This window comes from Mastigoproctus giganteus, chromosome 3 (assembly GCF_048544385.1).
Source record: "Mastigoproctus giganteus isolate SK-2022 chromosome 3, ASM4854438v1, whole genome shotgun sequence".
Taxonomy (NCBI): domain Eukaryota; kingdom Metazoa; phylum Arthropoda; class Arachnida; order Uropygi; family Thelyphonidae; genus Mastigoproctus; species Mastigoproctus giganteus.
Genome location: NC_143577.1, coordinates 8,581,597 through 8,604,884, shown reverse-complemented (window position 1 = coordinate 8,604,884; position 23,288 = coordinate 8,581,597). Strand labels below are relative to the sequence as shown.

General features: G+C 38.1%; 1 protein-coding gene across 4 annotated transcripts in view; it reads right to left on the bottom strand.

The window, feature by feature from the left end:
* Positions 1-23,288, bottom strand: part of LOC150087647 (rab GTPase-activating protein 1-like) — a 298,662-nt gene that overhangs the window by 111,399 nt on the left and 163,975 nt on the right. For all 4 annotated transcript variants that reach the window (XR_016546720.1, XM_090369176.1, XM_090369174.1 and 1 more), the window contains exons 5-6: positions 21,895-22,078; positions 3,171-3,347 (exon numbers count right to left, since the gene is read on the bottom strand). Coding sequence is in view for 3 of the 4 variants with exons in the window: in XM_090369176.1 (XP_090225302.1) it covers positions 3,171-3,347; positions 21,895-22,078 (361 nt within the window). In the remaining variant the exon portion in view is untranslated. The remainder of the gene's footprint in view (positions 1-3,170; positions 3,348-21,894; positions 22,079-23,288) is intronic.

Sequence of the window (23,288 nt, the reverse complement as noted above, 5' to 3'; positions counted from 1 at the left end):
CTAATGAGGCATATGGCAGAGAAGAAAAATGCATGGGATACTTACAAATTAACACATGACACAGAAGCCTATGATAGATACAAGTTGATATGCAACCAAGTTACAAAGGAGGTTAGGCAGGCGAAGGCAGATTACGAGAAATCCTTGGCAAGGGATGCAAAGAAAAACAGCAAAGAGTTCTTTACTTATGTAAACTCTAGAAGGAAGGGGATGAATCAGATTGGTCCACTTGATATTGATGGGTCAACTGTTGATGATCCTGCTCAGGTAGCTAACAAACTAAATGAATATTTTGCATCGACATTCACACATGAGGAGTTATTCAGCAAGGGGAATGCCAGAGGTGTATTCAACTCTAGCAGTAAGCTACAGAATCTTGAAATAACTGGGAGTAAAGTGGAGGAGAAACTGTTGAAGATAAACACAAGAAAGGCACCCGGGGTGGATGGGATCTATCCAGTTATATTAAAGGAGGCAGCAAAGGAAGTAAGCAAACCCTTAGCCATAATTATGAGAGCTTCCTTGGACTCAGGGGAGGTACCCATAGACTGGAAATGTGCAAATGTGACCCCAATTCACAAAGGAGGATCAAAGGCTGACACAAGTAACTATAGACCTGTGAGCTTAACTTCTGTTCCAGGAAAATTAATGGAGGCACTGGTTAAAGAAGCACTGCAGGATCATTTAGACAAGACTTCAGTTATATCTCAGACACAGCATGGTTTTGTTAAGGGGAAGTCTTGCCTGACCAACTTGATTGGATACTCAGACACAGCATGGTTTTGTTAAGGGGAAGTCTTGCCTGACCAACTTGATTGGATACTATGATGCAGTCACAAAAGAACTGGATGCAGGGAATAACTTTGATATTATATACTTGGATCTTAGAAAGGCTTTTGATACTGTTGCACATGGAAGACTGCTACACAAATTGGAGCAGTGTGACATTGGAGGCAAATTGCTGCTATGGATAAAGGGGTGGTTGAGTGGGAGAAGACAGAGAGTGGTAATCAATGGACACTGCTCATCGTGGACTAATGTTATTAGTGGAGTCCCTCAGGGCTCAGTGTTGGGTCCATTATTGTTTTCTGTATTTATAAATGATATTGATGATGGTATATCAAGCTTAATGTCCAAGTTTGGAGATGATACAAAGGTTGGCAGGGTTGTCAAGGGCACTACTGACACTACACTGCTGCAACAGGATCTGGAAAGGTTGAGCAGATGGGCTGAGAGGTGGCAAATGAAGTTTAACATTGACAAATGTAAAGTACTACACATGGGAAACAGCAACCCCTGAGCAACGTATCAACTCTGTGGTACTACACTGACAGTGGTAGAGAATGAAAGGGACTTGGGGGTGATTGTGCAGGCAGATATGAAGTTCTCTGAGCAGTGCAGACGGGCTGCAAGAGTAGCTCATGGAGTATTGTCAATGATATACAAGAATTTTTCCAGCAGGGATAAGGAGGTGATTATTCCATTGTACAAGGCAATGGTCAGGCCACACCTAGAGTACTGTATACAGGTCTGGAGGCCTCATTTCAAGAAGGATGTAGAGCTGCTGGAACGAGTACAGAGAAGGGCAACAAGATTAGTGAATGGAACAAAGGGGTGCTCTTACGAAGAAAGGCTTAAGTTTTGCAAATTACAGTGTCTGGAGACTAGGCACCAGCGAGGTGATCTGATAGAGGTGTATAAAGCCTTGAATGGTTTAAGCATGCTCAATGCTGATGGGATTCTTCCTCTAGCTCAGAAAAATCACCTGAGAGGGCATAAATTCAAATTGAGGAAAGACAGATGTAGGATAGACGTGCGGAAATTTGCCTTTAGCCAGCGGGTGGTTGGTTGGTGGAACAGACTGCCATCCCTTGTGGTGGAGGTTGATAGCCTAAATAAGTTTAAGGCTCAGCTGGACAGGTATTTTGAACGAACAGAGGGGTGAAGTGGAAGAGGGTTTTTTTTTTTTTTTTTTGGCTGATGCTGCATAAGCTTGCTTTCTTGCATCAAATGCCTCTACTAATGCTAATGCTAATGCTAATGCTAATGCTTGAAGAACAGAATGGTACTGGCCCAGTGCCGACACTGGGCCATTACCATGCTACTGAAGCTCTGTTTAGAACTTCAGGTTACTTGATTTTTTTCTCCCAAATTTCAATAAACATCTAGATATTTATTGAAAACAAGACAAATAAAAAACATTTCAATGTCTTGTTTCAAAGTCAAGACATTTCAAAGTAAAGATAGGAAAACTAACTAATTAATATTAATAATGTAACTAACTAATATTATCATATATGTTTTTTAATTTTTTTAATAATAAGAGAAATACATTTGAAATTTTGCACTCTAAGGATATTTTAAATTGGAAAATGAAAGAGAATAAGAGACTGAAGTTTCTAATTTGTGTGTGAAATGGTTTTTTTTTTTTTTTTTTTTTTTGCTATTTTCAGCAGACATAATATTTTTTTAAATAAAAGGTGTACAAAAACACACCAATTTAATTCTTTATTAAAAATAAAAAGTTATATAATCAACTTTTAATTTTTTTTAAGTTCTGCAATACATTAAGAAAGCAATTTATTCAATTAACCAGTAATATATCAAGCACGTATAATGTCAAATTGCCACATGACAATAGCATTAACGTAGCAAGTGATAAAGAAGAAATAATCACATAGGCTTTAATAATATAAAACACAATATATATATATATATATATATAAATATTTCTTGTATTGTCTTAGTTGTAATATGGAAAGAAAGTTAATAAATTGTATCAAGCTGTAACTATTACTTATGGGCCAATGCAGTTGCTAGAGCAATTATGCATTACGACCATAATGTGTATAAAATATTTTGTATAATATATAATATTGAAGATAATAATATAGAAGTTAATTTAAGCAGACAATATTATGTACATAGGATACACTTTGATGGCTGTCAAAGGCTTCTTCTGTCAAAGAAGAATTTTAAAAAAAATCAAATATTTTTCCAGAAATTAAAAGGAAGTTGGCTACTTATCTGTTGACCCACCACTGTGTTTGCTACAATTGCAAATGCCATCACCACAAGTTAATGTATTTATAAAGTGATTAGAAAATAATTTTAATTTCATTCAAAAATATTTTACTTATTATATATCACAACTTTTTTAAAGCTATAACCTTGTGATCTTCCTCTTTGATATCCAAAGAAGTTTCAAAAATATATACTTTTTGATTGTTCCTTATGGAAATCCCTAATGGAATGTTTTTTTCTGATCCAACAGAATTTGTTCTGCTGGATGGAAGCTTTGGTACTCTATGAAATGCAACAGCAAAACATCGCAGAAGTTTCAAAACCTGAAAATATACAAATAATTAATCTATAAAACTGTGGAAACTTCTAATATAACAAAAAAATGTCACTGTTACAAACTAAAATTTAAAGAAAGCTCTCAATCTAGATATATTTAATTTATTAGAATTAAATGACAATTTTTTAAACAAAAAACAAAAACTTATTACTCAGAACAATTAGATGAGTGGCATACAGGATGAATCATCGTACTGAAATGTCACTGAATACGTTATGTCAATATTTCAAGAGGAAGGATGAAACTGTTTAACATATCACTGAATAAACAAAAAAGCCAGATAAAAAGAGTAACAAAACAAAACAAATATTTTCCAATATATTTTATTTCTGCCACAATACATAAAAGCATTCTTTTATGCACATTCTGACAAACTTTTTTCATTAGCACATTATTAATTTTTGGCAATGTATGTTTTCTAAAGGATATCTAAAGATCTTAGTTTACAGCACACACACCTTTTCCTTCAAATCACCCCACTGAAAAATTACGACAGTTAAACAGGCACATCTTTAAGTCACAGTGATCTATCCACTTGTTGGGAAATTTCTGTGAAGTTCTCTTACAATGAGAGAATAACATGCTGGGAAGGGGACACTGTCTTACAAAAAATACAGGATTTTTTTTTCCCTGTAACTGGCTAAGAGAGCTGTGTTGCTTTAGCAAGCAAGCAACACAGCTCTCTTAACATGTTTGCTACCACTTAAATGTGAGAGAATTCATTTGGTGTATTGTAATTTTTGGAATGTTGAAAAAATTAACATTCCAATATCTCTATTATTCCGAAAATCGTACATAAGATTTGAAAATTAAAAGTTCGGAATTAGTAGTAGTAGGAGTAGTGGCATGTGATGCAAGAAAGCAAGTGTATGAGCTTATGCAGCATCAGCCAAAGAAGAAAAAAAAAAAAAAAAAAAATCACACCACTCCCTCCAAATGCCTGTCCAGTTCCTCCTTAAATTTATTTAACCTGTCAACTTCCACAACGACAGATGGAAGTTTGTTCCAGCAATTAACCACCCGCTGGCTAAAGGCAAATTTCCGCACATCTATTCTACATCTGTCTTTTCTTAATTTGAATTTATGCCCCCTTAGGTTCGTAATCTGAACAAGTGGAAGGATCCCATCAGAATTCAGTGTGCTCAACTCATTCAAGGCCTTATACACCTCAATCAGATCACCGCGCAGGTGCCTAGTCTCCAGCCACTGCAATTTGCAGAACTTAAGCCTCTCTTGGTAAGAGAATCCCTTCATTCCCCTCACCAATCTTGTGGCCCTTCTCTGTAAATGTGCAAGTAAATCTACATCCTTCCTAAAATGAGGCCTCCAGACCTGTACGCAGTACTCAAGGCGTGGCCTGACCATTGCCTTATATAGAGGGACAATCACCTCCTTCTCCCTGCTAGAAAAATTCCTATATATCATTGGCAAAACCCCATGACCTGCCCTGGCAGCCTGTCTGCATTGCTCAGAAAACTTCATATCTGACTGCACAATTACTCACAGGTCTTTTTCATTTTCTACCACCATAAGTGTAGTACCACAGTTGGTACGTTTCTCTGGGGTTACTTCTACCCATATGCAGTACTTTGCATTTGTCAAGGTTAAACTTCAGTTGCCACTTCTTAGCCCATCTGCCCAAATTATCTAGATCCTGTTGCAGTAGAACACTGCCATTACTGTCATTAACAACCCTGACAACCTTTGTATCATCTGCAAACTTCGACATTAAGCCTGATATATCTTCATCAATATCATTGATAAATATACAAAACAACAGTGGACCTAAAACCGAACCCTGTGGGACTCCACTAATAACATTAGTCCACGAAGAGCAGCACCCATTGATTACCACCCTCTGTCTTCTCCCACTTAACCATCCATTTATCCATTGTAGCAACTTACCCTTAATACCATTCTGCTCCAATTTGTACAATAGTCTTCCATGCGCAACAGTGTCAAAGACTTTCCTGAAATCCAAATATATGATATCAAAATTATTTTTTGCATCTAGTTCCTTTGTAACCACATCATAATATCCTATCAAATTTGTCAGACAAGACTTTCCCTTAACAAACCCATGCTGTGTCTGAATTATTGCTGCAGTCTTGTCTAGATGATCCTGCAATGCATCTTTAACCAGTGACTCCATTATTTTACCCGGAACAGAAGTTAAACTAACTGGTCTGTAATTACTCGTGTCACCCTTCGATCCCCCTTTGTGAATTGGGGATATATTTGCACATCTCCAGTCCGTGGGAACCTCCCCTGAGTCCAAGGATGCTCTCATAATTATGGCTAAGGGTTTGCTTAGTTGCTTTGCCGCCTCCTTTAATATAACTGGATAGATCCCATCCACCCCGAGTGCTTTTCTTATGTTTAACTTCAACAATTTCTGCTCCACTTTACTTTCAGTTATTACAAAATCATTAAGTATCCTGCTACAATTTGATAACCTTCTGCCATTTTCAAACCTTAATAATTCCTCATGTGTGAATGTAGATGCAAAATACTCATTCAGTTTGTTTGCTATCTGAGCAGGATCATCAACAGTCAAACCATTAATGTCAAGTGGACCAATCAGATTCATCCCCTTCCTTTTAGAGTTTATAAAAGTAAAGAAATCCTTGCTGTTTTTCTTAGCATTTTTTGCCAAGGATTTGTCGTAATCTGCCTTCGCCTGCCTAACCTACTTTGTGACCTGATTACAGACTAGCTTATGTCTACCGTAGGCTTCTGAGTCGCTTGATAATTTATATGCATCCCATGCATTTTTCTTCTGTTACAAGTCTCATTAGTTCATTAGATAACCATTTAGGCCTAAACCTTGAACAATATTTCTTAATAGGTATGAAACTTTTAGTAGCATCCACAATTAATTCCTTGAATGCTTGAGTGGGATCAATCAGTTGATCCCACTGCACTCACCCTTACGGAAGCAAAAACCCTTTCCTTTACCCTTGATGGTAATTAAATCTTTAAGTAAATCCCACATCAGTACACTGTGATCACTGCCACCTAGTTGTTCCTTTATCTGCAAATTCTTAATACACGAATGATCACTGCTGATAACCAGATCAAGAGTATTACTTTCTCTGGTTGCCTCTCGAACATGCTGCTGCAGAAAACAATCATCCAATAAATCCACAAAAGTCTGACTAGTGTGTGAGTGACAAACCCACAAGTTCCAGGTAATATCTGGGAAGTTAAAATCCCCCATTATAAGACATTCCGATTTACTAGCCCACTCTATTTCTCTGTACAATTGTTCATTGTACTCATTCGAGTCATTAGGCCTATAACACACTCCTACTCTTATTTTTGCTTTCGCAGTGCTTATGTCACACCAAACTGACTCAACAGTGCACTGTTCATCTATATCAACTGGATGCACTTCTTTTGATTTTATGTTTTTCTTAATTAACAGCATAACACCTCCTCCCTTTCTATCCTGTCTATCCTTTCTGTACACATTGTACTCCCCAAATTCCAGTTCAGCATTCCTTATATCTGTGTAACACCACGTCTCTGCTATCCCAACAATATCCGCCTTTGATGTCTTGACCAACACTTCAAATTCATCAAATTTATTTACTATACTTCTAGCATTGGTATACATGCAAGCATACATGCTCCTACTCCTATTCCTAGTTACCCTAACACATCCCATATACCCACGTATTTCAGGATGACTGCCATCCGTCCCTGAAACTCCCAACACCCCACGCTCCAGGTCGCTACTTATTCTAATAGAAGTTGTGCAAGAATGACCTTCACCTCTGCCTATGGCTACTGTTAAACTATTAGTCCTTGTATCCCCCCAAGCTAGCAGTTTTCCGACCCACCTAACACTGCCTCGATAGCATCAGCAAATATTCTTGCACCCTTTCTATTTAAGTGTATCCCATCCCTGTAGAAGCAGTCTCTCCTGTTAACAAGTACAGTCCAGGCTGAAAAAAAATTCTACCCCTTGAGCCTTGCACATTCTTTCCAGGGCCGAATTGATCGACAAGGCTCTCATCATATACTCCCTTCTATCGTGTCTGGGCAGAATTGCAGACACATTCAAATTCAACCCTAACTCTCGGCTTTTGTTCAACAGTGACCTGTAATTGTTAAGTAATTCTGCCAGTCTCCTACTCCTAATATCATTAGTGCCAACGTGTACAACTATATCACCTTTTGTGCCCTTAAAAGATGATATCCGCTCTACAATGTCATCAACCTTTGCCCCTGGCAGACATACCCTGGTCCTGTTCCACCTATCCTTTTTACAAAGCATGTTTCCCGTTTCCCTGACAATAGATTCACCAACAACTACTAGTTTCTGTGGGACCAGCGCATTCTGCTTTGGGGGTTGCCGCCGTGTTGCACGATGACCAAGTGCAAGCTCAGGCGTTGATGTGGGCAGCTGAGAGCCTGATGGGCCCCTCAATTTAGATCTTTCGAGGGCATCCACCCTGTCCTTCAAACTCTCATATAGGCCCATAACAACGCTGAGTTGTTGCCTGATTTCCTTACACTCCTTACATCGCGCACACATACAAAGACATCCCCCATGGCAATATCATGTTCCATTCCAGAGAGTTCGGCAAACATTTCACATGTCACACATTTTTTTAGGCTCTGATGCGTTGGAGAATCGCCCCCTCAGTTCTCCCCCGAGTCACAGCACTCCTGCCACTTTGTGCCCGTTGCTTTGCTGCTCTAGTTTGGGGCATGATACTTTAAATTAATAAAATCAGTAAATTAAATTAATTAAATGTCAATACTATGCTATCTAATAGAAACAGTGAAGCATATTACTCTATAAATTATATGTTAGAGCTACCTAACTACCTCAATTAAAAATTTGAATTCCCTACCACTATATACAAAAACAATGGCTGCAAGATTCGAACGAAATAACGGTTTTACGTATATTAAGTATTAGTGAATGGAACAAATGGTTGCTCTTACGAAGAAAGGCTTAAGTTTTGCAAATTACAGAGCCTGGAGACTAGGCATCGCCGAGGTGATCTGATAGAGGTGTACAAGGCTTTGAATGGCTTGAGCATGCTCAATGCCGATGGGATTCTTCCTCTTGCTCAGAATAATCACCTGAGAGGGCATAAATTCAAATTGAGGAAGGACGGATGTCGGATAGATGTGCGGAAATTCGCCTTTAGCCAGCGGGCAGTTGGTTTGTGGAATAGACTTCCATCGCTTGTTGTTGAAGTTGATAGCCTAAACAAATTTAAGGCTCAGCTGGACAGGTATTTCGAACGAATTGAGGGGTGAAATGGGAGTAGTGGTTGTTTTTTTTTTTTTTTTTTTTTTGGCTGATGCTGAATAAGCTTGCTTTCTTGCATCATATGCCTCTACTAATGCTAATGCTAATGCTAATTACGTATATCTACAAAAACTGTTTATCTAAATTAAAATAAAAATAACCAGAATTCACTGCTAACAGCGAACACTTACTTTTGTGCTGAATGTAAATCAGAACAAATTTTAAAATTTTATAAAAAGTGTATTCATGCACATAAACTAACATCAACACAAGCAAAAAACAAAACTGTGTGCCAAGTCTAATAAACATTACTGCAAAACATTCAATCAGTGTGCCAGTATTGAGTAGTTAATTTCATGTTCCTTTATATTTACAGCACTTGCCAGTTGACTTTTAAGAATAACTGCTCGTATGTGTTACGGCAAACCACTTGAGTGCAGTTTGAATGCAGTTGTTCATTGCAGCACATCATTCCTAGTGCTGTTTTACACATATAAGTTAAGTGACATTAACCTCAAAAAAGAATGCCCACCCAACCAACCAAACTACTAATCCATCTAACCAACCAACCAAACTATTAATCCATCCATCTTCCTCTCCCTCTCCAATCAATTATCAAGGAGCATTTTCAGGACTTTAGTTTTCAAATTAGCCATACCGTAAGAGGAAGCCACTTTTGCTGCACCAGTCCAAAATATAAAATAAATAAAACAATAATAATAAAAGAATAAAAATAATAATGAATAAATTATTATAATTATTATTATATATAAATTATTATTATTAAAATAAAAATATAACAAAATACATATAAAAACAAAAAATATATATTAAACAATGTTAAACTTCTTTTTTATATATAAAAAAGTAAATAAAAATAGACTTTTTAATTATGCTTCCCTTCCTCACAGTAGAAGGTAACTATCCAGTTAACCTCTGAATTTCTCCAATCCATCAGCCTCAACTATCTAGGGAGTTAACTCATTCCAGTAATCAACAACTTACAGACTAAAAAATTCCCACAATTCTACTGCTACAAAATCTATAAAAATTAGGCCAATGGTCTGAGAAATGGTAGTTGTGTAATACTACACTCAGTGTAGTGGAACAATGATATACAGGAACTGTGTTTATCCCTTTGTACAAGGCCATGGTTAGGCCACATCTTGAGTACTGTATACAAGTAGTGTATACTGTTCTGGAGGCCTCATTTCAGAAAGGATGAGGATCTGCTGGAATGGGGTGCAGAGAAGGGCAATGAGACTGAAGGGAAGAAAAGATGCTCTTACAGAGAAAGGCTTTGTTCTGCACACTGCAGCATCTGAAGATAGCACCTACGAAGAGATTTGACTGAGTTGCTTAAGGCTTTGAATGGATATAGTAAGCTCAATGTTGATAGCCTTATTCTTTCTTCTTGCTCAGACTGCACACGACGAAGCATAAATTCGAAATGAGGAAAGATGGTTACAGAACAGATGTGCGGAAGTTTGCTTTCAGCTAGCAGGTGGTTGACAGTTGGAACAAACTTCCATATGTTGTTGTGGAAATGAGTATTTTGAATAAATTCAAGAAAGAACTAAATAATTTCTTGGAGGGGATTGATGATTGAAGTGGGAAGGGGTGTTATCTCTTTTTTTTTTTTTTTCTTTTTCTTTTTTTTTTTTTTTTTTTTTTTTGGCTGATGCTCTATAAGCTTGCTTTCTTGCATCATTTTCCACAGTAATACTAATCCATTCTAAATCCCTTCCCCATAATTTGAATTTACAGCCTGTAGTACTGAAATGCTTTATAACACTGAAAATTTCACCTTTGTTCATTTTACTATCTCCTCTCCCATGGCTGGTTGCTAAGCTCCATAACCCACATAATCAAATTCTTACCTTATATGGCTGCCCTTTTGTCAAACTCACCACTCAACATACAATATAAGACTTATCCATTGACCCTTTCAAGAAGCCCAATGTCTATTTTTAGGTGAGGCCTACATACCAACATTTCAAGTACAGTCTTATAATATGCCTTATACAGTCAGATTATGACCTATCTCTTCAGGATATTGTTCAGTGATTCATCAATGGGACACTATGGGCTTTCCTGCTCAGCAAACTTCATATCATAACTCCCAGATCCCTTTCCTCTATCTCTAACCCCACTAAGCACAAGTTATTTTGAGTGTGCTATTTCCCCAAGGGTAAGAACCTGAATTTTGCTACGTTAAAACATAACTGCCATTTTTTCTGACCATCCCCGAAGATATGAAGGCACACCATTTGACACTGATCATTAACCACTCTCCAAACTTTTACATCATCTGCAAATTTTAACACCATGCCCTCTTATTCTTTCATCAACATCGTATATGAAAATCAGAAAAAACAGTTCAAAACCCGATCCTTGGGGATCCCACTTCTGACATTATACTAATCACAACCCTCTTCCCCCTGCAGTCATCCTGCAATTTACCTTAGAGTCCTGCCCATGATCCTAACATGTTCCAGCTTATGCAGTAATTCTCAGAAACTATAGACAAGTTAGTCTAACCTAAGTGATAGGAAAATCTTAGAGGAAATGATTAAGAGTACAATCCAAGAACATTTAGATAGATATGGCATTCTGAAGGAAAAATCATGTTTAACTAACTTAGAAGGCTATTTTGAAAAAGTTACTCACGAGCTGGATGTAGGAAACAATTTCGACATAGTTTATTTGGATTTCAGCAAGGCATTTGACTCAGTCCCTCATGAGGTTACTGAATAAGCTTGAACAGGTTAGGTTTACTGGACAAGATTCTAAAATGGATTGCTGGAGCTGCAAGGTAGAAGAGAGAGGGTTGTGATTAATGGATATTCTTCAGATTGCTGCAATGTCAGGAGTAGAGTCCCTCAAGAATTGGTTCTTGGACCACTGTCATTTCTCATTTTCATAAATGACATCGACAAAGGGTTAGAAGGAGTGATGTCAAAATTTGCAATGACAAAGATTGGTAGAGTCGTCACTCCTTCAGGATGATTTGAACAGACTTCAAAGATGGTCAGAGAAGTGGCAGCTGTTTTAATGCTAAATGCAAGGTGTTGCACTTGGGGAATAGCAATCCCCAAATAACTTATACACTGGTGGGGCTGAATTAAAAACAGTGGAGGAGATAAGGAATCTGGGAGTTACTTTACAAGCAGACAAGAAGTTTTCTGAAACAGTGTAAACAGGCAGCCAGGATAGTGTCGCATCAATTATTTATCGATGTTATCCTCTAGACATAAAGAGGTCGTAATCTAATCCCACTGTATAAAACATTGTCAAACCATATTTGGAATACTGTGTTCAAGTATGGAGACCTCATTTGAAAAAAAAAAAAGACACTGAGCTTCTTGAAAGGGTCCAAAGATAGTCAATTCAAATGGTGAGATCGGCAAAAGGAAGACCGTATGAGGAAAGACTTTGATTTTGTGAGCTACAGAGTTGGCAACCAGGCACCTCAGAAGTGACCTGGTTGAGTTTATAAGGCTCTGAGAGGGATTCACTGTTTTCACTGTTATAAAAATTTCCAGAACTAGGGACCATAAATTCAAATTACAGGGATGAGGTCTAGATTAGATTGTAGAAAATTTTCTTTTAGCCAGCGAGTCATTGATACTGGAACAAGTTGCCCTCACAGGTAGTTTGAATAAATTCAAAGGTCAAATGGATAGTTACCCATGTGAGAAAGGAAGCATATCATTTGTATTTTCTTATATACTTGGTTGGTGTGTGTGTTTTTCCTTTGACAGTGCAGCAAAAGCCTGTGGCTTCCTTGAACTAATGGCAAATACTATTACTCTTATGAAGAGCATGCAGAGTCAAATGTCTTGCTAAAATCCAAATAAATTTAATCCACTGTCAAAATTATTCCATACATCTAGTTATAAGTAACAGTGTCAAAATAACTAACCAGTTTAGTTAAATATGATTTTCCCCTTAACAAAACAATGCCATGGATCTTCAGAATGCCATTTCTATCTAAATTTTTCTGGACTTACTCTTAATCATTGGTTCCAAGATTCACCATTGTGATTTACAAGATTTTCCCAACCAGTGAAGTGAAGACTGAATGGTCCGTAGCTATCCACTTCACACTTGAACTATCTTCACATACAGAGGACATGTTGGAATTTCTCCAGTTCAAATATTTCCATATAATTAATCTTAAACGTTCAATACACTCTCTAGCCACCTCCAAAATTGTTGATGGGTATATGCCATCACCACCTGGAACCTTACTTGCTCTTTGCTCAAAGTTTTCTAATAAACAGTCATTTGAAATTTTGAAATAAGTAATTTCATATATCTTAGCCTCTTCTCACCATAAAGATCTTTCACCAGTAAAGATCAATGTGAAGAACATATTCAATTCATTAGTAATGTCAGGTGGTTTATCTAAGACTTTCTCACACCAATTACACAACGGTACGACCATATTCTTTTCTTCTTCTTCTTTGTGTTCGCATACACGAAAATCTCCTTTTCATTGTTCTTTGCTCTCTCTCTCTCTCTCTCTCTCTCTCTCTCTCTCTCTCTCTCTCTCTCTCTCTCTCTTAGACAGTGCTTTCTCGTACTCGGCCTTTGCTACCCTAACCTTTTCAGTGGCACATTTAATTTCCCAGAGATTGACTGGAATTTGTGGGTTGGTCACATACACTAGCAAGGCTTTTGTAGATTTACTGGATGATTGTTTTCTACAGTAGTATGTTTGGGAGGCAACTAGAGGGAGTAATATTCTTGATCTGATTACTAGTAGTGATTCTTCATGCATTAAGAATCTGCAGATAAATGAACCACTAGGTGGCAGTGATCACAGTGTGCTGAAGTGGGATTTACTCAAAGAGGTAACTACCATCAATGGTAAAGGGAAGGGTTTTTGTCTTTATAAAGGTGACTACGGTGGTCTGAGACAGTATTTAAATTCTATACGGTGGGACCAACTGATAATGTTACCAACAGCAAATTCAAAATGGGAAGCATTCAAAGAATTAATCTTGGAATGCTACTAGGCTTTTGGAGTCTGCTGACGAGGCTACTAGAGACGGTCGTGTTCAAAGCCGCTAAGTGGATTTTTCTTATTTATTGATTTGAAATTATTGTTTTTCTAAAACTTTTGATTTAAATTTAGTAGTATAACATTATTTTGTGATTTTCTGATTAATTTGGTGTATTTATTCTTTACTCGGCCTTGTAATTGCATAAAAGTATCGGTAAAGGTTTCCACGTGTTTCAACTCCGCTACCGTTCGTAATTTTCCCGCCTTTGTGATACGATAGTTATATACCATACTAGATAGCGTTAGCTGAACTTCGTTAGCAGTTAAATTGTACGTTTAAATAAATACATATAACGACTTAGATTACAAACGTAATATAATTAATTATATTTAACATAATTAATAACATAACATAATTAATTATAATTAATTAATAAATTAATAGAATCATGACTCAGACCAGAGCAGCAAAGCAAAAGGCTCAAGCTAATGGAAGTGCTGTGGCTCAGAGCAGAACTGAGGGGGGCAGTTGTCCTCTGACTCACAGCCTTATAAAATGCACTGTTTGCTTGATGTTTGCAGAGCAATCAGGTACAGGACATGATACTGCCAAGGGGGAAGACTTTGTGTGTGCGCGATGCAAGGAGTGTATCGATATCAGGCAACAACTCGGCGTTCTTGTGGGCCTATATGAGAGCTTGAAGGACAGGGTGGATGCCCTCGAAGAAACTAAATTGAGGGGCCCATCAAGCTCTCAGCTGCCCACATCAACGCCAGAGCTTGCACTTGGGCATCGCGTGACACAGAGGCAACCCCCAAGGCAGAATGCGCTGGTCCTGAAGGAACTAGTAGTTGTTGGGGACTCTATTGTCAGGGAAACGAGGAACATGCTTTGTAAAAAAAGATAGGTGGAACAGGACCAGGGTATGTCTGCCAGGGGCAAAGGTTGATGACGTTGTAGACCGAATATCATCTTTTAAGGGCACAAAAGGTGATATAGTTGTACACGTTGACACTAATAATATTAAGAGTAGGAGACCAGCAGAATTACTTAACAAGTACAGGTCACTGTTGAACAAAAGCCGAGAATTAGGGTTGAATTTGAAAGTGTCTGCAATTCTGCACAGACACGATAGGAGGGAGTATATGATGAGAGCCTTGTCGATCAATTCGGCCCTGGAAAGATTGTGCAAGGCTCAAGGGGTAAAATTTTTTTTAGCCTGGACTGTACTTGTTAACAGGAGAGATTGCTTTTACAGGGATGGGATACACTTAAATAGAAAGGGTGCAAGAATATTTGCTGATGCTATCGAGGCAGTGTTAGGTGGGTCGGAAAACTGCTAGCTTGGGGGGAGACAAAGACCAATAGATTGACAGTAGCCACTGGCAGAGGTGAAAGAGATTCTTGCACTGCTTCTATTAGAATGAGCAGAAGCCTGAAAAACAAGATGCATGGTATTTCAGAAATTGCTGGGAGCCATTGCGGTACAAGTAAACACATGGGTTGTGTTAGGGTAGCTAAGAATAGAAACAGGTGCAGGTATACTTGCATGTACACCAATGCTAGGAGTTTAGTAAATAAATTTGATGAATTTGAGGTATTGCTCAAAACATCAAGGGCAGATATTGTTGGGATATCAGACGTGGTGTCACACAGATATAAGGGATGCAGAACTGCAATTTGGGGAATACAACATCTACAGAAAGGATAGACAGGATAGGAAGGGGGAGGGGTTATGCTATTAGTTAAGAAACACATAAAAACCAAGGAAGTGAAGCCAGTCGACATCACCAGACAGTGCAGTGTTGAGTCAGTTTGGTGTGACATAAGCATTGGGAGATCAAAATTGAGAGTAGGAGTGTGCTATAGGCCTAATGACTCTGATGAGTATAATAAGGAACTGTACAGGGAAATAGAGTGGGCAAGTAAATCAGAGAGTCTTATAATGGGAGATTTTAATTTCCCAGATATTGACTGGAATTTGGGGGTTGGTTACTCACACACTAGCAGGGCTTTTGTGGATTTATTGGATGATAGTTTTCTAAATCAGCATGTTCGGGAGGCAACTAGAGGCAGTAATATTTGATTTGATTATCAGCACTTGATTTGATTATCAGCAGTGATTCTTCATGCATTAAGAATCTGCAGATAAATGAACCACTAGGTGGCAGTGATCACAGTGTGCTGAAGTGGGATTTACTCAAAGAGGTAACTACCATTAGGGGTAAAGGGAAGGGTTATTGCTTCCGTAAAGGCAACTACGATGGACTGAGACAGTATTTAAATTCTATAGAGTGGGACCAACTGATGATGTTACCAACAGCATATTCAAAATGGGAAGCATTCAAAGAACTTATCTTGGAAGCTACTAGGCTTTACATACCAACTAAGAAATATTGTTCAAGGTTTAGGCCAAAATGGATGTCAGATGAACTAATGAGGCATATGGCAGAGAAGAAAAATGCATGGGATACTTACAAATTAACACATGACACAGAAGCCTATGATAGATACAAGTTGATATGCAACCAAGTTACAAAGGAGGTTAGGCAGGCGAAGGCAGATTACGAGAAATGCTTGGCAAGGGATGCAAAGAAAAACAGCAAAGAGTTCTTTACTTATGTAAATTCTAGAAGGAAGAGGATGAATCAGATTGGTCCACTTGATATTGATGGGTCAAGTGTTGATGATCCTGCTCAGGTAGCTAACAAACTAAATGAATATTTTGCATCGACATTCACACATGAGGAGTTATTCAGCAAGGGGAATGCCAGAGGTGTATTCAATTCTAGCAGTAATCTACAGAATCTTGAAATAACTGGGAGTAAAGTGGAGGAGAAACTGTTGAAGATAAACACAAGAAAGGCACCCGGGGTGGATGGGATCTATCCAGTTATATTAAAGGAGGCAGCAAAGGAAGTAAGCAAACCCTTAGCCATAATTATGAGAGCTTCCTTGGACTCAGGGGAGGTACCCATAGACTGGAAATGTGCAAATGTGACCCCAATTCACAAAGGAGGATCAAAGGCTGACACAAGTAATTATAGACCTGTGAGCTTAACTTCTGTTCCAGGAAAATTAATGGAGGCACTGGTTAAAGAAGCACTGCAGGATCATTTAGACAAGACTTCAGTTATAGCTCAGACATAGCATGGTTTTGTTAAGGGGAAGTCTTGCCTGACCAACTTGATTGGATACTATGATGCAGTCACAAAAGAACTGGATGCAGGGAATAACTTTGATATTATATACTTGGATCTTAGAAAGGCTTTTGATACTGTTGCACATGGAAGACTGCTACACAAATTGGAGCAGTGTGACATTGGAGGCAAATTGCTGCTATGGATAAAGGGGTGGTTGAGGGGGAGAAGACAGAGAGTGGTAATCAATGGACACTGCTCATCGTGGACTAATGTTATTAGTGGAGTCCCTCAGGGCTCAGTGTTGGGTCCATTATTGTTTTCTGTATTTATAAATGATATTGATGATGGTATATCAAGCTTAATGTCCAAGTTTGCAGATGATACAAAGGTTGGCAGGGTTGTCAAGGACACTACTGACACTATGCTGGTGCAACAGGATCTAGAAAGGTTGAGCAGATGGGCTGAGAGGTGGCAAATGAAGTTTAACATTGACAAATGTAAAGTACTACACATGGGGAAACAGCAACCCCAGAGCAACGTATCAACTCTGTGGTACTACACTGACAGTGGTAGAGAATGAAAGGGACTTGGGGATGGTTGTGCAGGCAGATATGAAGTTCTCTGACAGTGCAGACGGGCTGCAAGAGTAGCTCATGGAGTATTGTCAATGATATACAGGAATTTTTCCAGCAGGGATAAGGAGGTGATTATTCCATTGTATAAGGCAATGGTCAGGCCACACCTAGAGTACTGTATACAGGTCTGGAGGCCTCATTTCAAGAAGGATGTAGAGCTGCTGGAACGAGTACAGAGAAGGGCAACAAGATTAGTGAATGGAACAAAGGGGTGCTCTTACGAAGAAAGGCTTAAGTTTTGCAAATTACAGTGTCTGGAGACTAGGCACCAGCGAGGTGATCTGATAGAGGTGTATAAAGCCTTGAATGGTTTAAGCATGCTCAATGCTGATGGGATTCTTCCTCTAGCTCAGAAACATCACCTGAGAGGGCATAAATTCAAATTGAGGAAAGACAGATGTAGGATAGACGTGCGGAAATTTGCCTTTAGCCAGCGGGTGGTTGGTTGGTGGAACAGACTTCCATCCCTTGTGGTGGAGATTGATAGCCTAAATAAGTTTAAGGCTCAGCTGGACAGGTATTTTGAACGAACAGAGGGGTGAAGTGGAAGTGGGTTTTTTTTTTTTTTTTTGGCTGATGCTGCATAAGCTTGCTTTCTTGCATCAAATGCCTCTACTAATGCTAATGCTAAAAATACCAACAAAGAAATATTGTTCAAGAGTTAGGCCTAAATGGATGTCAGATGAACTAATTAGACATGATAGAGAAGAAAAATGCATGGGATATATATAAATTAATACATGACACAGAAGCCTATGATAGATATAAGCTGGTCTGTAACCAAGTTACAAAGGAGGTTAGGCAGGCGAAGGCAGATTACGAGAAATCTTTGGCAAAGGATGCAAAGAAAAACAACAAAGAGTACTTTACTTATGTAAACTCTAGAAGGAAGGGGATCAATCAGATTGATCTACTTGATCTCGATGGTTCAACTGTTGATGATCCTGCTCAGGTAGCTAACAAACTAAATGAATATTTTGCATCTACATTCACACATGAGGAGTTATTCAGGGAGGGGGAATGCCAGAGTTGTATTAAACTCCGGCAGTAAGCTAGATAATCTTGTAATAACTGACAGTAAAAGTGGAGGAGAAATTGTTGAAGATAAATATAAGAAAGGCACCTCGGGTGGATGGAATCTATCCAGTCATATTAAAGGAGGCTGCAAAGGAAGTAAGCAAACCTTTAGCCATAATTATGAGAGCTTTCCTGGACTCAGGGGAGGTACCCATGGACTGGGGATGTGCAAATGTGACCCCAATCCACAAAGGAGGATCAAAGGGAGACACAGGTAATTACAGACCTGTTAGTTTAACTTCTGTTCCAGGGAAATGAATGGAGGTACTGGTTAAAGAAGCATTGCAGGATCATCTAGACAAGATTTCAGTTATAGCACAGACACAGCATGAGTTTTTTCAGGGAAAATCTTATCTGGCTAATTTGATTGGACACTATGATGTAGTCACAAAGGAACTGGATGCAAAGAATAACTTTGTTATCATATATTTAAATCTTAGAAAGGCCTTTGATACTGTTACACATGGAAGACTGCTGCACAAAGTGGAGCAGTGTGGTATTGGAGGCAAATTGCAGCTATGGATAAAGGGATGGTTGAGTAGGAGAAGACAGAGAGGGTAATCAATGGACACTGCTTTTCGTGGACTAATGTTATTAGTGGAGTCCCTGAGAGTTCAGTGTTGGGTCCATTGTTGTTTTGTGTATTTATAAATGATATTGATGATGGTATATCAGGCTTAATGACCAAGTTTGCAGACGATATGAAGGTTGGCAGGGTTGTTAATGACACTAATGACAGTACACTGCTGCAACAGGATCTAGAAAAGTTGAGCAGATGGGCTGAGAGGGGCAAATGAAGTTTTTTAACATTGCTAAATGTAAAGTACTACATATGGGAAGTAGTAATCCCAGAGTAACGTATCAACTCTGTGGTAGCACACTGACAGCGGTAGAGAATGAAAAGGACCTGGGGGTGAGTGTGCAGGCAGATATGAAATTTTCTACGTGGAGAAGACTGTCTGCAAGAGTAGCTCATGGTGTCTTGTCAATGATATACAGGATTTTTTCTTGCAGGGATAAGGAGGTGATTATCCCCTTGTATAAGGCAATGGTCAAGCCACACCTTGGGTACTGTATACAGGTCTGGAGGCCTCACTTTAAGAAGGATGTAGAGTTGTTGGAACGAGTACAGAGAAGAACAACAACAAGATTAGTGAATGGAACAAAGGGTTGCTCTTACAAAGAAAGAGCTTAAGTTTTGCAAATTACAGTGTCTGGAGACTAGGCACCTGCGAGGTGATCTGATTGAGGTGTATAAAGTCTTGAATGGTTTGAGCATGCTCAATGCCGATGGGATTCTTCCTCTTGCTCAGAATAATCACCTGAGAGGGCATAAATTCAAATTGAGGAAAGATAGTTGTAGAATAGATGTGCAGAAGTTTGCCTTTAGCCAGTGGGTGGTTGATTACAGGAACAAACTTCCATCTGCCGTTGTAGAAGTTGATAACTTAAATAGATTCAAGGCAGAACTTGACAAACATTTGGAGCGAGGGGATGGGTGAAATAAGTTTTTTTTTTTTTTTTGGCTGATGCTATATAAGCTTGCTTTCTTGCATCATGTGCCTTTGCTAATGCAAAAAGGAACAAATTACCGTTGTAGAAGTGATAACTTAAATAGATTCAAGGCAGAACTTGACAAACATTTGGAGCGAGGGGATGGGTGAAATAAGTTTTTTTTTTTTTTTTTTGGCTGATGCTATATAAGCTTGCTTTCTTGCATCATGTGCTTTTGCTAATGCAAAAAGGAACAAATTACCGTTGTAGAAGTGATAACTTAAATAGATTCAAGGCAGAACTTGACAAACATTTGGAGCGAGGGGCTGGGTGAAATAAGTTTTCTTTTTTTTTTTTTTCCTTTTTTTTTGGCTGATGCTATATAAGCTTGCTTTCTTGCATCATGCGCCCTTGCTAATGCAAAAAGGAACAAATTATAGATCACTTATAGGTGCTGTAGGCTCAGGGCTTTTCATCACTTTACAAATTTCCTATGCCATTTATTCTGCCTTTAAGGCTGGCTTTGTACTTCTCACACCAATCATACCAGGGTATGATCTCATTCTTTTCTTCTTCTTTGCATTCACATACATGAAAATCTCCTTTTCCCTGTTCTTTGCTCTCTCTTAGCCAGTGCTTTCAAGAAGCAACCAGAGGATGTAATACTCTTGATCTGATTATCAGCAGTGATTATTATTCATGCATTAAGAATCTGCAGATAAAGGAACCACTAGGTGGCAGTGACCACAGTGTACTGATTTGGGATTTACTTAAAGATGTAACTACCATCAGGGGTAAAGGAAACAGTTTTTGCTTTTGTAAAGGTGACTGCAGTGGTCTCAGACAGTTTTTAAATTCTATACAGTGGAATCAACTGATGAAGTTACTAACAGCAAATTCTAAATGGGAAATGTTCAAGGAATTAATCTTGGAAGCTACAAGCCTTTTGATACCAACTAAGAAATACTATTCAAGGTTTAGGCCTAAATGGACGTCAGAAGAACTGATGAGACTTGTGAGAGAAAAGAAAAATGCATGGGATGCACATAAATTATCAGGTGACACAGAAGCCTGTGGCAGATATAAGCTAGTCTAATCAAGTCACAAGGGAGGTTAGTCAAGCAAAAGTAGATTACGAGAAATATTTAGCAAAGGATGCAAAGAAAAGCAGCAAAGCCTCCTTTACTTACATAAACTCTAGAAGGAAGGAATGAATCAGAATGGTCTGCATGATATCGATGGTTCAACTGTTGATGATCCCGCTCAGGTATGCCTTCATCAGTGCTTCTCTTTTACTCGGCAATTTGGAATACATACTATCTCATGGTGCTTAGAAAAATACGGCTGTAATATGATATGTGAACTTTTAGGTTATTAGTAACTTTTATTCTCCATTAGTACCATTTGCTTTATGCTAAATTTCGTGATTACTGTATACCTCTCTAGAAATGTCCATACTGTTTCTTTTTCCTTTTTTTGATTTGGCAATAAAGGCTTTTAGATTTAACTGACTTCTAGTTTGCATGCAGGTGCATTGTGTAGTGGTTTATAAATAAAAGCCACTGCACATCTTATCTGATTAAGAAACTACAAAATGGAAATGGAAGCACAAAGTATTTTAATATTTGGACAATTCAATGAATAATTCAAATATATTTTTTTACTTTATAATTAACTGACCATGATAACCTGCTTGTTATTATAAAATATTTCCTAATAACAACACCCCAAATATTTAATATTTTTGACAAAGCTGAAAACTGAGTGGACACTTAATTCAGTACTTAAGATGATTGAAAAACAAATCAATTATTTTTCACAAATTACAAAACTATACTGTATGGATAAATTTATGGTCAATAAAATTTAAAAAAAAATAAATCCAGTATTTGTAACTTACACTTTCTGCATTATCACATTTGAAAACATGACACTGGAAAATTGCTGTTTCAGCAGTGTTCCCATGGCTACAAGTAAAGGCAAAACACTGCACTTCTTTGGTTTCTGGTCTTCCACGAGCACAAAATAAAATTCGATAAATGGCAAAAGAGGCAATTTCATTACTAGAATCAACTTCATATAATCTGAAAGAAAAAAAAAAACAAAATAGATATACCATCAATTACGGTACATAATGACTTTACAATAAAATTAAATATACTGTTTAATATTTAATTTTATTTTACATTAAAATTAAATATATTGCAGTTGTAAGATTCAAATATTACTGAAGATATTTATGTAATGCAGTGACATACAACCTGAGCTTGTGTGGTTAATAACAGTAATGATGGTATGCTACTGCAACAGGATCTAGAAAAATTAAGCAGATGGGCTGATGAAGTTTAACACTGACAAATGCAAGGTACTGCAAACAGGTAGCAGTAACCCAGAGTAACGTGGCAGAGAAGAAAAATGCATGGGATGGATATAAATTATCAGGCAGATATAAGCTAGTCTGTAATCAAGTCACAAATAGTTTAACTTCTGTTCCGGGTAAAATAATGGAGTCACTAGCTAAAGATGAATTGCAGGATCATCTAGACAACACTGCAGCAATAATTCAGACACAGCATGGGTTTGTTAAGGGAAAGTCTTGTCTGAAAATTAGATTAGATATTATGATGTGGTTACAAAAGAACTGGATGCAAAAAATAATTTTGATCATATACTTGGATTTCAGGAAAGCTTTTGACACTGTTGGGCAGGGAAGACTAATGTACAAATTGGAGCAGAATGATATTAAGGGTAAGTTGCTACAACGGATAAAAGGATGGTTGAGTGGGAGAAGACAGAGGGTGGTAATCAATGGGCTCTGCTCTTCGTGGACTAATGTTATTAGTGGAGTCCCACAGGGTTTGGTGTTGGGTCCACTGTTGTTTTGTATATTTATTAATGATATTAATGAAGGTATATCAGGCTTAGCGTCGAAGTTTGCAGATGATACAAAGGTTGGCAGGGTTGTTAATGACAGTAATGGCAGTGCGCTACTGCAACAGGATCTAGAAAATTTGGGCAGATGGGCTGAGAAGTGGCAACTGAAGTTTAACATTGACAAATGAAAAATACTGCATATGGGTAGAAGTAACCCCAGAGAAACGTACCAATTGTGTGGTACTACACTTAAGGTGGTAGAAAATGAAAAGACCTGGGAGTAATTGTGCAGTCAGATATGAAGTTTTCTGAGCAATGCAGACAGGCTGCCAGGGCAGGTCATGGGGTTTTGTCAATGATATACAGAAATTTTGCTAGCAGGGAAAAGGAGGCGATTGTCCCTCTGTATAAGGCAATGGT